A 15,523-nucleotide genomic window follows, 5' to 3' on the forward strand; every position below is an offset into this window, starting at 1 on the left:
GCTATACAAATAAACATGACTTGACTTTTAAAGATGATTGATTTGTTATTAATAAAAACAAATTAAAGATATTGAAATAAGAAAAAAAAAAGACTCAAACCGAGCTAAATTTAGAGAGAAAAATATAATGTTCGACATGGAACACCCATAGAATCTAGTGGCAGAAAAAAAACACACACAATGTTTTGCACTTCTTTTAAACGATTTTTTATTCATTTAAGATTTAAATATAATTTACGTATAAAAATACATTCTAATGCATTAGCAGTTATAAATGATTACAAAATGGTGACTTGTTTTAAAAACAATCCAAATACTAACTCTGAACTCTAGTCCTACAAATCAAGGTAGCTTTTCCTAAGACTAGTAACTGGGTACACGATCAACAAATTAGCTCGAGAGAAAAATGTATTGTCCAACGAGAGACACCAAGAACATCTAGTGGTTGAATATCACCCAATTTTTAGCGTTTCTTTTTGAATGGTTCCTTGGGAAAGCCTGCTTTAAAATATTTAGGTACAAATTGCATGCCGTACATAACACACTGGAGAACAGACAATATACAGAAAGGTCACTGGGACAAACCTTTTACACAACTCCCGGAGCACTGTGCGAACAATAATGAAAATGGAGATAGCATAAAATCACTGCAAACTTACCAAGACCTGGCTGTCCCTCTAAACCAGGGGTGTCAAACTTATTTTAACTCAGGGGCCACACGATAGAACAAACATTCTGTCGGGGGCCGGACTAGTAGATTAAAGAGAAAGAAAAATAGTGAAAGAAATAAGAGAAAGAGGGAGGGAAAGGGAGAAAGGGCGGGACAAAGAAAGACAAAAAGAGAGAGAGGGTGAGAAACAAAAAAGACAAAAATTCGTGAGAGAGGGGGAAAAGAAAGGGAGAGGAAGAAAGAAATCCAAAGAGAGATAGAATGACATAGGAGGGAAAAGAAAAAAGAAAGCGAAAAGAGTAGGAATAGAGAAAAAGAGAAAAAGGGAAAAAGGAAGTTAGAGCAAAAGAAGTTAAAAAGACACAGAGAGAGAAAGAGACAAAGAGCAACAAAGGAAGAGAAAAAGAGACACAGAGAGTGAAAGAGACAGAGACAGAGAGTGGGAGAAAAGGGGTGGAAAAGAGAGAGAGAAAGAAATACAAGTACAGTGTCTTTGTTTGAGGCACCTGGCTTTGGCAACATCAAGTTGACATATTTCAACCTACAGCTCTCTTTCTCTTGCGCTTCTCTGAGCGTTGTCTCGCGGGCCGGATCCAATCCCCTAGAGGGCCTGATCCTGCCCCCGGGCCGCCTGTTTGACACCTGTGCTCTAAACTTTCAGTTCAAACGAAGCAAAAACTAATGAGAGAAGCAACCAAGAGACCCATCATCATATTGGATGACCTGCAGGCATACACATAACATGTGGGACAGTCTGTCTATAGGACAACTTTACTCTGCATAAATCACCCTTTACAAAAGAGACACAAGAAGAAAGCCCATTCTGAAAGAATAGCATACAAACCCTGTTTGGCATTTGTAAGAAACCACATGGGAGACACAAAAAAATGGTGCTCTGGTGAGGTTAGACCAAAATTGAACTTTTTGGGATGAATGCAAAATGTTATATTTGACATAAGACTGAAAATCACCTTAAAAACCCCATCACCATTGTCAAACAGGGTGGTGGCGGTATAATGCCCAGTAGTTGCGTTTCTCTAAAAGGCACTGGGAACATCGTGAGAGTTAACGGGAGACAGATGGAGCAAAACACAGGTTGAGTCTAGCAGAAAATATTTTAGAGTCTGCAAAAGACCTAGGAGTCTGGCGCAGGTTTTCCTTCAACAGGACAAGGATCCTAAACATAAAACCAAATCTACAATGAAATAGTTTAAAACTAAAATAATGATGGTGTTAGAATGCCCGACCACAATCCGATAGAGCATTTGAGGAATAATACGAAAAATGCTGTGCAAAAACAATCACCATCAAACCTTTTGTCATGGTTGCCATGGCGCCCAATCGGTCCCAGCCGTGTGGCGCCAGGTTCTGTTGCGGTTGCTCACTTGGAGTACTTAAATGCGGTCCTTTGAGCCGTTAGTTGTCAGAGCGTCTGCAAAACTCCTGTTAAACTCTGTGTGAAATGCCTAGTTCTGTGAATTTGCCTGTGTTTGATCCGGTTTTATTTTTGGCCTGATCTGTTTGATTTTGACAACTCTTTGGTTCGGATTTCAATCCACTTCCGCAACCATCGATCCCCGGATTGAGTGTGCGCACATTCCTCCTCTCCCTAATAAACTGTGAGTACGTTACGCGATTGGGTTCTCCATTACTGTTTCCTATCCTGGTGGGCAGGGGACACCCTGAACTGGTTGCCAGCCAATCGCAGGGCACACGGGGACAGACAACTCACTCGCTCAGTCACACCTAGGGACAATTTGGACCGGCCAATTCACCTGAAATTGAATGTCGGAGGAAACCTGAGTGCCCGGAGGAAACCCACGCAAGCACGGGGAGAACATACAAACTCCGCACAGTAAGGCCGGTAGCTGGATTTGAACCCACTGCGCCGCCGTGCTGCCCTCAGAATGTAAAGTGTTGATTAAATTTGGTTTCTTTTCAAGATTGTGTCTCACATTTGGTTGATTCTTAGAAAATATTTAAAATGTATCAATAACTTTGAAGCCTTAAAAATGGTAAAAGTCAAAAAGTTCTTGGGGGAACAATACTTTTGCAAGGCATGGTACATTTTTTATGCTTCTAGCAGTTATGAATAACAGAAGATAAATGATTGTGTATTCCAGAGGCTAGTCTTGTAAACAATCAACAAACAAGCTCTGAATTTGAGAGGAAACTGTACTGTCCAACATGAAATTCCAATTTCATCTAGCGGCAATTTTTTTAAAAATAGGTTTGGGACTTGTCAAAGCCTGGATTGAAAGACTGAAAAACAATTTAAATAAAAAGACGTACATTTTCATGTTAAATATGATTTAAAAGAGAAAAGTACTGTCCGATTTGAAACAACCATACCGCTAGTGAAAACGTTCATCATGATTTTGACGATGGGAAAATCACCGAATAGGCTGGGGGAGGTTCCTCAGACTGAGACAGGAAGTCAGTGGTGCTCATGTAAGGAGGCGGTTGGTCCGAAGGCACCGAGGGAGCCGGGTCAAGCCCTAAAGAGCCCGGATATGCCACAGGGGCAGACGGAGTAGCTGGATATAACAAGGGGGCGCTTGGCGGAGGTTGAAGGACCCTAGATGTTGACGGGGACCCGTACGAAGAGAGTATGGGATTAAACCCCCACGTGGGCGGGGCCGACGGGCCGGCATAGCCGCTTGGATAGGTTGGGTAAGAAGGCGGAGCTCGCAGATAGGCTAGGGGGCCCTCGCATCTGGCTGCTGCCGGTTGGAAGTCGCTGTTTTGCGCACCCCAGATTGGCCCCGAGGGGGCTTGCTGGGATGCCAAGTTTGGGGGGATGATGACTACTGGGAATGCCACTTCAGGGTCAAAGGCAAAACTGATGTCCAGATACACCTGAGAAAAACAAACAAAAAACATGACTATAAATATAGATCTCATCTCATTAGCTGCACCGCTTATCCTCAGTAGGGTCGCGGGGGTGCTGGAGCCCATCCCAGCAATCATCAGGCAGTGGGCAGGGGACACCCTGAACTGGTTGCCAGCCAATCGCAGGGCACACAGGGACAGACAACTCACTCGCTCATTTACACCTAGGGACAATTTGGACCGACCAATTCACCTGAAATGCATGTTTTTTTGGAATGTGGGAGGAAACCGGAGTGCCTGGAGGAAACCCATGCAAGCCCGGGGAGAACATACAAACTCCGCACAGGAAGTCCGGTAGCTGGATTTGAACCCACACAGGAGGTTCCCAAGACCTTAGAACTGTGCTGCACACGCTATAAATATTGATATACTAGTGTGAGTTGCAGAAAACATTTAAAAATAAGTGCAATACGTTGGGCGATTTTCTGCCACTAGATGTAATTGGTGTTTCACGATGAATAGAACATTATCTTCTCAAATTCGGAGATAGTTTGTTTATTGTTTCTAAGACTAGTGTTGGGAATTAAATATCAAAATGTACCGTTTACCAAATTGTTCGAATTAGTTATCTGACTCCATTAACCAAACACAACCTATATTCACCCAACAATTTGTGCGCGATTGTTTCTTGAGGGAAAAGATGAACAGGAAAGCCGACATTTTCACACGGGGGCAGATTTAATTTCATTAACAGTTTAACTAAGTGAACTCCATCGAATATGGCCGAATTAGTGTCACTGGAGTTCTGGGAAGCCCTCTTCTGAAGTCCTTTAGCTCTTTCCTATTCACCATCTTCTCCCCGCATAATGGCGTGCCGACTCCTCCCATGGGCGTGCCAAGGAAGCCCCCCTGGGCGTCGCGATGTCTGGAATACTCAAAACAACACCTAGCGTTTCTACGTTATCAGGGCCTTTCTGCGTCTGGATGTGCTGATTATCTTATCAGCCCTACGTCCCGTTCCTGTAAACGACATTTTCCACCAGGGTGCCCTGACATTGAACTACAGCCCAGTCAGTGAATATCTTTTGCATTAAATGTAATTTGTAGTCAATCGTATAAAATCCCTTATAGTCAAATGTATGAATCTTTCACTAGTCACTATACTCTGCATTTAATGCTCTGATTTGAATGAATGCTGACGCTACGCTATGGATACTACGTTTTTAAGTTTAGCTTTGACAGCTTTATTGCCTCTTATTGGGCTGTTTGGACTGTGTTTTGGCCCTTCGTGGGAGTCGAGGCGTTTTAATCCTTCGATTCGCCCACTCCTGTGTATTGTTCACGCATCGCCGCTTGGCAAAGCTAGTTTACCTGCTGGCTGTTGGTACCTGGCCACAGTCACGATGACGTCTTTCACTTGGTCGGCTCAGACGCCACTGTCGTCATGCCATCATGGGTTTGTTAACATCTGCCTTCCCCATGGCAACTCGGCAGCGGTCTCTGTATCCTCTCAGACTGTAATGGCCACCATTTACGAACCCCCCAAGCCCCATACTGACTTTTTAACTGACCTTGCTAGCTTGCTCATTAAACTCTCCACTCTGTTCCCAAACATCATACTGCTAGAAGATTTCAACATACACATAGACACTAAAAATCTGCCCTTTACTTGAGACTTTTTATCATGTATAGACAGTTTGGGACTCCACCAATACATTGGCTCTCCGACTCTCCCGGTTGTCCATCTTCTTTTATTTCTGAGTCTGCTGGTGTCTGAAGAGTCCAATCCTGGATTCACAGATGCAATTACAGACGGATCATGCCTCTTTGCTCACTTTGCTGCACGGTGTTGTGTGCGAGGTTCCTCCCCGTGCGCAACAGGAGCACCAGGGCTCTTGGCAGGAAGCCAGTCCCTCCAATGAAGAGGGGTTCATCTGGGATCTCTGCAGGGAGTTCTTAATGTGGCCTTTGAACTGCTTCGTATGCCCACCAGCACTGCGTTGGCTGAGGTGTAAGTGACCATAGAGGATTCTGCGTGGTAGTCTTTGGCTGGGCATTCGAATGACATGCCTTAGCCACCAAAATTGGTGTTGAGTCATGATGGACTCCACGCTGCAGCTGCTTGCCCTCTCCAACACTTTGGTGTGTAGCACTCTGTTCCTACATGTGAGGATCTTCTGGAGACATCTTACAAGGATGGTCTCCCCTCATCTCAGGAGTCTGGGAGTCATCCTCGACAGGACACTCTCCTTCAACTCTCTTATAAACAACATCACCCGGTCTGCTTACTTTCACCTGTGCTCCATAAAGCGTTATCGCCCCTTCCTCACTCCCCACAACATCTCCATCTTCGTCTATAGCCCTGTCACCTCACATCTTGTCTACTACAATTACCTCCTCTACGGTCTTCCTCAATAGTCCCTCCATAAACGTCAGCTGGTCCATAACTCTGTATAAAATGTTTAAATGTAGATTGCATTTGAATCTTTCAATCCAGGCTTTGTCAAATTACAAAAACATTTCAAAAGAAGCGCAAAACATTAGGTGATTTTGCCGCTAGATGTTTTTGGCACTTTATGTTAGGCCCAAATTCAGAGCTAATTGCTTGTGAAACTAATAATGGGATTATGCGATAAATTGTAAAATCATGTTAAAAACCATAAAAATGTCTGTTTTATATGTAAATTGTATTTAAATATTTCACTCCAGTTATCAAAAAGAAGTACAAAAGACTGGTTGATTTTCTGTCACTAGACGTTGTTAGTGTTTCACGTTGGACAGTACATTGTTCTATGAAATCGTATTTAGATCATACGTCCCATTCGTACTGTTCTTTTTGGCAACTTGAATGAATTATTTTTATGTTTTTTATCTAATTGCTGGCCTATGAAATTGAAAGCATAAGACTGACGCCTAAAACTGTCAATGACACTGAATTTTGTCATGATTTGCCCATTGCCCTCACCTCGTTTGGCTCCAGCTGCTGCTCGATTCCTGTTTGGTTCCTCTCCTATTTAAACTCAGTACTCTCATTCACACCTTGTCAGTCCATCAGCGAACCTCCGCACATGCAAGGCAAGCACTTTTTTGACTCTGGCTCCCGTCTGTTCCTGTATCCTACTTGTCTACCCCTGGCTTCCTGATCGTCTCCGGCTGCCCGACTTGTTTCCGTCCACCGACCACGCTCCGATATTCCGTCCTGGCTGCCCGACTTGTTTCTGTCCACCGACCACGCTCCGATCTCCTGTCTTGGCTGCTCGGCTCATTTTGCGCCGTCTGACCACACACTGATCTCGTGGGCTTCCTGCTTCTCCTGCCCAGCGATCACTGTGTTTCCCCACGCCTGACTTCTTCGTTTCCGCGATAAAGCTTGGTGTAAAATGTTATGCGTTTGGGTCTACCATCTGTTCTGGTTCTGACAGAATTTTGAATAGATTTTTGACGTAAATTGCAGTCATTAGCAGTGAACTACTTGTGCAACCACAAACCTAGCAAAATATATTTTTAAAAATATAAAAAGCAAGAAATAAAGTCACATTTTTAATGTGGATTACCTTCAAGACGTATTCCACGGAGATGATGTCGCAATTTTTGATGGAAGGCCCCTGATCGGTGGGAATCTTGACAGCCCAGGTCACTTGCTTGTCCGAGTGGGGTCCAATAGTTTGTGCGGCCATTTTGTTGACGGTGCAGTTTCCGTGTTTGGTATGGCTGCTGGCTTTGAACACGATGAATTGCGATAAACGAACTTTGGGAGTCATGTCGCTGGAGGACTGGTTGTTGATTTGGGCCTTCACCATCACCGTTTCTCCTGGGATAACCGATTATTTGGGGAAAATTGAGAATGCAAGTCAGAAATTTACAGGAATATCAAGTAGGGCTACTAAGCACTTTAAATCAATGCAAATAAGAGAGCATTAAATTTCGTGGTAACGTTGAGCATTGTAGAACCACTTTGGTCCGGCAGAGAGCGCAAACCCCAACCCTAACAAAACGCTCTGGAGCGGGAGGGCGCAACCAGGTTATACTTGCCCAGGACACACCACATGAGGTGGCCCTTCAACGATCCAGGTGGTTAAGGGATCCGTGAACCATGATTTTCTGGGATATAAGGAGCACCTAAAGTCCCCAAATTGGTCAGATAATTGAAAGTCTTCCTCATAACCTAGTGTGTCTTATATGCCAACTAAATATAATGGATAAGATTAGAAATGCATTCAGTATTGACGCCGATTTTAGCTAACCTACATTGGCTCCCAGTTAGCCTAAGATGTGATTTCAAGGTTCTCTTGGTATAATACAAAATCATACAGGGACTTGCTCCCTCATATCTTTCAGATCTGATTTCCCCCTATGTTCCGGTCCGAAGCCTTCGTTCTGAAAGCGCCGGTCTACTGGTGATCCCAAGAGCCAAGAAGTGTTCCGCAGGTTCGAGAGCGTTCTCCATCCGGGCACCGTTGCTGTGGAATGCTTTTCCCCCTGAGATCTGATCTGCAACCTCATTGGAAATGTTTAAATCTAAGCTTTAAACACACTTCTACTCTATAGCATATGAATAACCTATATATATATATATATATATTTTGTTGACAATATCTCTGTACTATTTGTAATTGCAACATCCATTGCAGCCTGGTCAACCTGAAAGGGGGATTACCACATGTGCGGTCCCTTCCCAAGGTTTCTTCATTTTCCTCATGTTGAGGTTTTTGAGTTTTTCCTTGCCCCCATGTTGTTTAGAGATCAGGGGATGGTGTAATAATAGTCTGAAATAATAGTCTGTGCAATAACCTGTGCAGCCCTTTGAGACTCTCTGTGATTAAGGGCTATACTAATAAAAATGACTTGACTTGACTCATTATATGTGTGCATTTGGGCTGCAACAACGAATCAATTAAATCATTTAAAATCGATTACTAAAAGCATTGGTGACTAATTTCATCATCGGTTTGCTGTTTCACATGACTTATGAGCCGCTAAGTACGTTAAATCAGTGGAAATAAGAGTGCATTGAATTCCGGTGTAATGTTGAGGGTTGTAGTACTACTTAGGTCCGCCTCAAGACCATTTTTTTTGGTCTCAATACAAAGAAAATTGGCATGAAACATTTAAACAGTACAGAGTAAAAAACTTTTAAGGGAACAGACCATGCTGGGGTAACACAGAGAAGCAAAAAAAATCACTAAAGAAATGAATAAAAAAAGTTAAAGAGATAAAAAAAAATCATAATTATGACATGTTTAACACAAGGGGCGGATTTTAAGCATATTATATATATCATTCGCACATTGGGATTGTTATCATATCAAAAGACTTAACTAAAAATGTAAAAAAAAATATTATTTTGTGGATAAAAGATTTTGCTACACATAAAATTAAAATGTATTGTACTTTCTTTGTATGTAAAATTATCTTTGGATAAGGTGGTAGGAAAAGAGTCTCTTACATATTTGCAGGTGTAGCATAACATACATTTGGATGTGTTTTTGTTATTTGGCCGTATGGCAGAGTTTGCATGTTCTCCCCATGTCTGCGTGGCTTTTCTCCGGGCACCCATGTTTCCTCCCACATTCCAAAAACATGTATAGCAGGTTACTTGGCCGGTCTAAATTGACCCTAGGTCTGAATGAGCGTGCGAGTGGTTTTTGTGTGCCCTGCAACTTGCTGGGATGGGCTCCAGCACTCCCGTGACCCGAGTGAGGATAACGGAGCAGAAAATGGATGGATGGTTAAGTTATTTGACTAAAACTTGGATATTTTAATGTCTTATACTATACAATATTCTGGTGTTTTGTGCACTGTTAGTCTATCGGTCCAAAACGTCAGTACTTCAAAGAAGAGGAAGAAAGTAAAAGTGTGTTTTTTTTTTAAAGTCCAATTCAGCTATTAATCGAAAAAAATAATCGACCGATTTATTGTTTATCAAAACAATCAATAGTTGCAAGTTAGATGGATGTGAATTTTACTGACCTGGGGCATACGCTGTTCTGTCAACGCTGACCTCCATGTGAACTTTTCCACTTGAGAAAATACCCAACTCTTTGTCTTTAACTGCAACTTGTCGCATCTACAAAAAAAGGAAATTATTAAAATGGCAGACCAATTTTTTGTTCAGTTTTTAAATACAGTTACACAAACTTTAGAGGACCAGGTCTTGGTAGGTTTGCAGTGGTTTTAAGCTCTCTCCATTTTTGTATTATTGCTCGCACAGTACTCCAGGAGATGTGTAAATGTTGCAAAATCCTCCTGTATCCCATTCCTGCTTTGAACTTTTCAACAACTTTAATCCGAACGTGCCTGTTGTGTTCTTTGGTCTTCATCATTCCGTCATAATACTTCCTAATGCTGTCTGTTCAGAACTTCCGTAGCGAGCGATGGCGGTGCCGGGAACAGACGGGCTGGTCGGTGGCCGGGACTGGGAGAGCAAGGCGTGGTCGCGGTCGGAAACAAGTTGTAAGCCAGAACGGGAGAGTAGACGTAGTCGGGGACAAAAAAGGGGTCGTAAGCCGGGACGGGAGAGCAGACGTGGTCAGGATCAAAACAGGTCGTAGCCAGAGACAAACAAGAGCAAAAAACTGGACAGGCGGGAGTCAGGGTCGAAAAAGGGTTGCCTTGTATACACTGAGGTTCGCAGACAGACTGACTACAGGTAATTGACAGGACTGGGTTCAAATAGTGACAGGGAGCCAATCAGAACCCGCGGCGGTTGGCGCCAAATTAGCGGGGACAGGTAAATCACATCGGTAATCATGACAAATAGAAATATAATAAAATGTGATCATGGCAAGGCACAGACTAACCATGCGAGGAAAGGGACCTGAGGGGGGCTTATTTACACTGCTAGTGAGGGCAACAAATGGCCTCAGGATTTTCAGCCATTGAACAACTCCCTACCAGTGTGCCCCCTCCCTCCAAATGAGGTAACAGTAAATTATTGAAGTAGGAATAAAAAACAACCCTAGAAAAAAAACATTAAAAGTGAAATAAAACGTAAAATGTAAATGCAGCGGTTTTCAAAACTGGTGTAATGCGATCCCTCACCCTGACCCCCATAAAAACACCTGTGCTGAATTTTGTAGCAGCTGCTACCTAGCAATATTATTTTTGGGAAGGCCAAAGAGCAGGGAATCACAATAATCCAAACAAGTAGATATAAAAGCATGCATCAGTGTCTCCGTGTTTGCCTGAGAGAGAAAATGGGCGGATTCTAGCTAGATTCTTGAAAAGATAAACCCAATTTTAGTTATATTTTTCATATGTGGAATAAAATTGAGCTCAGACTCGAAAATAACGCATTCTGGAGGTCTATAATATCCTGTAGTTTTGTTAAAAGTTTACAACTGAAATACTGGAGAAATACTATAAAATGTGACTGCAGAAATACTACAAACATACAACTACAGTATTTAGAAGATAAATTATGGTTTAAATGGGCCATTTATACTCTTGTATTTTATGTACTCTTAAACTTTTGTAGTATAATATCTATATTTTATAGTATACTCAATAAGTGTGTGATTTTAAGATTTCACTTGGTGATCAGAGGCAACCTCTAAGGTCAAAAGATGGCTTTGCCTCCCACATTCCTTTCTTCTTACAAAGACGCATTGTGTTAACAAAGTTTCGTTTTTGGGAGAGTTTGACTCCCACGTTCCAAGTCTGCTCGAGAGGCACACAGAAACGCATTGTGTTTACAAAGTTTCACTATCCCTATTGCTCATTTATTATTCTCGCACGCCACCTAGCGACCAACATTATACACTGCATTTAAATATGTGATTCCTGTCTAAACCAATCGGATCCATTTCCTGTGTTCATATAAACCACTGAGATGTGTAGTTTCCTTCTTGTGTTTTCCATTAAATGAGCCTCCTAAAAAAAGGTTTGTTCCTCCATGAGCCGATCCTGGAAGCACGCACTTCCGATGGAAGGGTCTAATCAAAAACCTAACACACACATATATTATATATATATATATATATATATATATATGACTGTGGAAATTCTACAAAAAGACCAAAAAAACAAAACTACAATATTCCAAAACTATATATCACATTTAGTGATTAAAACAGGGACCCCGTTTTTTTATTTTGCTTTGTGAGCGTTTCAAAACCAATTTGATGAAACGTTTTCATTTTAAAACAAATGTAAAGAAATATAGCATGTAGATGTCTGTATGTACTGTAAGTTCATTCGGAAATGAAAAAATTGGTTAGGTCTCCAGTACTGGCCCCTCAGCCAAATTCTTTGACCCATTGTGGCCCCACGCTACAAATAGTTACCTACTTCTGATCAATAATAATAAAGTGAATTCTTCAAAGATGACAAACCATCAGAGCTTGAAGATTTGGGACAGACTTGGAGCGAAAAAGAAGAACTTTGTCAGCAGTCTGGTCAACTTTCCAACTTCGGGACAATTTTGCTTCGAGCATGTAGACAATTTTGCCGTGAGCTCCCCGAAAAGAGGAAGGCATGCTCCTGGAATAGAAGGCAACGCGATTTAAAAAATAGAATAAAAAAGAAAAATTAAAAAGGAGGATGTTAAAACGTACGTCGATGGGATGCTGAAGTTAAAATCATACACGTGGACACCTTGGGGGAGAAGGGTGTCTGCAAAAGAGAAGAAATTACCGATATATTTTCCTCATTTTATTAAAAAAGTTCAAAAAAATAGTAGACTCCGCCTTTCGACATTTCACTTGGTGTGTAACTGGACTTTTTAAATCAATAATCATTATTATTATTAAATATATATTATATAAAATACGCATTACTACTGTTTATAACATGGGTCTCCAACGTGGTGCCCGCGGGCAACAGCGTGCTCCCCGACGACGGTTAAGGTGCCTGCTCAGCTGTTCTGAAACTAGCTCAGCCATGCTGGGTCATTTTGATTTTCCGGTCAAATGTTTTAATTGGTTGATTGAGTCTGTTTGAACCTATTTTTTAACAATTAACCTCGTAAAAACATAGTAACTACCTGATAAGTGTATATTTTAAAATTTCAAATGATTAAACTCCAGTTCACGGGCTTCATGAACAAAAAAAAATGTATTCGAGTATTGATAAATATTTTCCAGCAATTAATTAAGAGAGTAGAATGATAATTTCTTCGTGTATTAAAAACATTTATTTAATCATCTTTTTATTTATTTATTTTACAGAAAAAACAAATTAGATTCAATTTTTTTTTAAAGGCAAATGAGCAAACGATATCTGGCTTTGTAGTTGGCTATCTTTCTACCTTTTTAGATATTTAGCAAGCAATCTAGCTAGCTTAACACACTTTATGCTATCTATCTAACACTGGAACTTTTTTGCTGGCAAAGCATTGGTAGTGAAGTTATATACCATTCTATACGCTGTTTTATCTCAACTATACTCAAAAATACTTGTCCTAAGTTGGACTTCAGCCTTCGAGTGCGAACTCTGGCAGAAGTGTGTCGTAAACCACGCTTTGCGTTGTAATGCTTTCTTGTTTCATTCTGTGCAGATAACGATGACTTATCACCTCTTCTGGGGGGTTGGACTGTGTGTCTTGCCCCATTCTGTGCGGAGGGCGATGACCAATCACCCCTCCTCCCATTCTTCAAAGGAGGACTGGGAAGTCTGCATTGGCAACAGCGTCGACCAATCGGCAGCAGCTTGGTCATGGGGCATGAACATTTCATCGCCATGTGTTATAATATTGGGCAACTCTGGAGCCCCCCTTTGTCTTATGCATGATTGCAATTCAGCGCGGCAGAAAGACCCAATCTGTTCAACTCTTTCATTAGGCTAAATTAACAATGTGGACTATATTCGTCGCCTGGCTCATCTTCCTCGACTTCTGAATATGCTGAAACTGTAGGAAGTGTCTCTGGAGTCAGATTTCAGTCTAATAAATGTTAAAACCTTACAGTAGCAAACACTTAATTCCTAGACACTTATCCTACTTACATTTACTAAGGCATTCTGCATTCAAGTAAATCCAGATAAGAAATGGACACCACACATGTGAGCTTTCCAATTGATGTTTTTTGACTATTTATCCTGACAGTCTTATCTTTTTTTTCTTTTTAAAATATTTATTATGCGGTTAGCATGTCCAATCTTATAGCAGACAATGTTTTGCTACGTTGTTATGAATGACAATAAGGACAATTCGATGTCCTCGTTCCTGTCAGTTCTTTTAATGGCTTGCAGCCACATGCTTTCTTTTGATGTGTACTATAACTATATACTATATATACTGCTACAGAGCTAAATTTTCTGTCGGCCTTTAAAATGAGTGAAAATTCCCATTTTAGAGAAACGCCTGGCACTGAATGAGTTAATAAAGGGGATCAATTAGCTGAGGTTAACTGGCAAGAGGGGTGGCATTAGTAGTATGTATATAGCTCAGGAGGTAGAGCGCTCGTTTTGGGATCAAGAGATCGCAGGTTCGATTCCCAGCTCCTCCGTGTTACATGTCAAAGTGTCTTTGGGCAAGACACAAAACCCCAATGCCCCCAATAAGCAGGTTAGCGCCTTACTGGGAAATGTGAAGCACACTGTAAAGTGCTTTGGGAAGTCTTGACTTGAAAAGCACTATATAAATGCAGATCATTTCATTTCATGAGTATTCCTCAAGGAAGTGCTTGTGTTTGAAGAGAAACTAAGAGCTAAAGAAGCAGATTTATCAAATGTATAGGATTATTTCAATTATTTAACTGTATTGTTGGAGAGGAATGGGCACCACCAGGCTGTACTTGCCCAAGACACACTCCAGGAAACGGTGCCCCAACGACTCTAGTAGTTCAACGATACACCCGCCCACCCATTCTCCTGAACCGAACTTTGTGCGCTTTTTAGTGACCTCTGGCGGCACAAGTTAAAAGCGCAGTAGCACGTCAAATCCCCCCGCCCCCATCTACGTGACGTCATCGACTCCTACCATTGGAGTTTTCCTCGATGAAAAAGTGCTTGAGTTTGAAGTATCTTCGGTTGGCGGAGTGTGTGTTGGTTTGTTTTCCACTCTTCGAGGTCCAACGAACGAGGGCGTCGCCCTTGATTTTCACAAAAAAGCTTTGCACGGTCGTGGGCTTGTCCAAAACAAGAGTGACTTTCCCACGCACGGGGTCCCCCTCCGAGAACGTCCCCTCCTCGTTCACCGCCTCGTAAACTAACGTCAAGCTCCTGATCGCTGGCATTTTGTAAAAAATAAATAAAAGTCAGGAGGAAAACGCTCTTGGGAAAACCTTTACACAATCACCAGTTCCGGGGTTATTGCGTGTTTTTTCCCACGACCCTAATGTAGTGTGATAGTTGAAATGGCCACGCCCTGTGGAAGAGTCCACCAGAGATGTGTGCAGACGCTACAATTCAGTACGTCAGCGCGCTGTGGCGTCCAGCTAACTTAGCGTGCCTACAAAGTGGCCACATTGGTCGGGTCAACGTCCCGATAAGGCAATGAACGTTCATTTAAAAAAAAAAAAAATCGATAAATTGCTCATTTTACAACCGATTTTCATGTTAACGCCAATAATTTTTTTTTACCACGGAAAATTAACTATAACATATAAAAACGGGATAAATCTTAAAAAAAAAATCAAAACAATTTATGAACAGTTAATGTATATATTTCGTTTTTTAATGGTGGATCACTAGTTCAAAGAGAACATAGTGGAAAAGTAAATGGAATTAGAATGAATAATTGGGTGTTTCTTGACTTTATTTCTGAAACAGGCACACTTTTCCCTATTGAAAATATTTAAACTTTGTTTTTATGTTTTTGATAAGATTAATTTATTATGTTTCCTTAATCGACTCGAATATAGCTGAGTGAAATGAGCGTCCATTTTGGCTAATCTCACCTGGTCAATTAGCCTAATTTGGAGAGGGGTTGTTAGCTAGTCAATATGTGTCGAGAATTTATTGTGTCTCAGTGTGTTTTATTGTCTTTATTTATTGATAATAGAGACAATTAGTGATAAGGGAAAGGTAAAAAAGGAAAACAACAATTAAATTGAAGAAGGAAATGATTTCTGAATACAAGAA

The 15,523-nt window shown here is 41.4% G+C and overlaps 1 protein-coding gene across 1 annotated transcript; it reads right to left on the minus strand.

Moving 5' to 3' along the window:
* Positions 1-183: 183 nt before the first annotated feature.
* LOC148365917 (arrestin domain-containing protein 3-like) lies at positions 184-14,801 on the minus strand. Its single transcript, XM_088336386.1, has 6 exons — positions 14,421-14,801; positions 12,058-12,115; positions 11,836-11,983; positions 9,473-9,569; positions 7,057-7,313; positions 184-3,529 (listed from the first exon to the last, which is right to left on the minus strand). Exons 1-6 carry the CDS (start codon positions 14,674-14,676, stop codon positions 3,041-3,043), a joined length of 1,305 nt encoding a protein of 434 aa, XP_088192512.1. The 5' UTR covers positions 14,677-14,801; the 3' UTR covers positions 184-3,040.
* Between the last annotated feature and the right edge of the window lie 722 nt (positions 14,802-15,523).

The sequence above is a fragment of the Urocampus carinirostris genome, chromosome 5 (assembly GCF_059441175.1).
Source record: "Urocampus carinirostris isolate Australia breed hairy pipefish chromosome 5, RoL_Ucar_1.0, whole genome shotgun sequence".
NCBI classification, from domain to species: Eukaryota; Metazoa; Chordata; class Actinopteri; order Syngnathiformes; family Syngnathidae; genus Urocampus; species Urocampus carinirostris.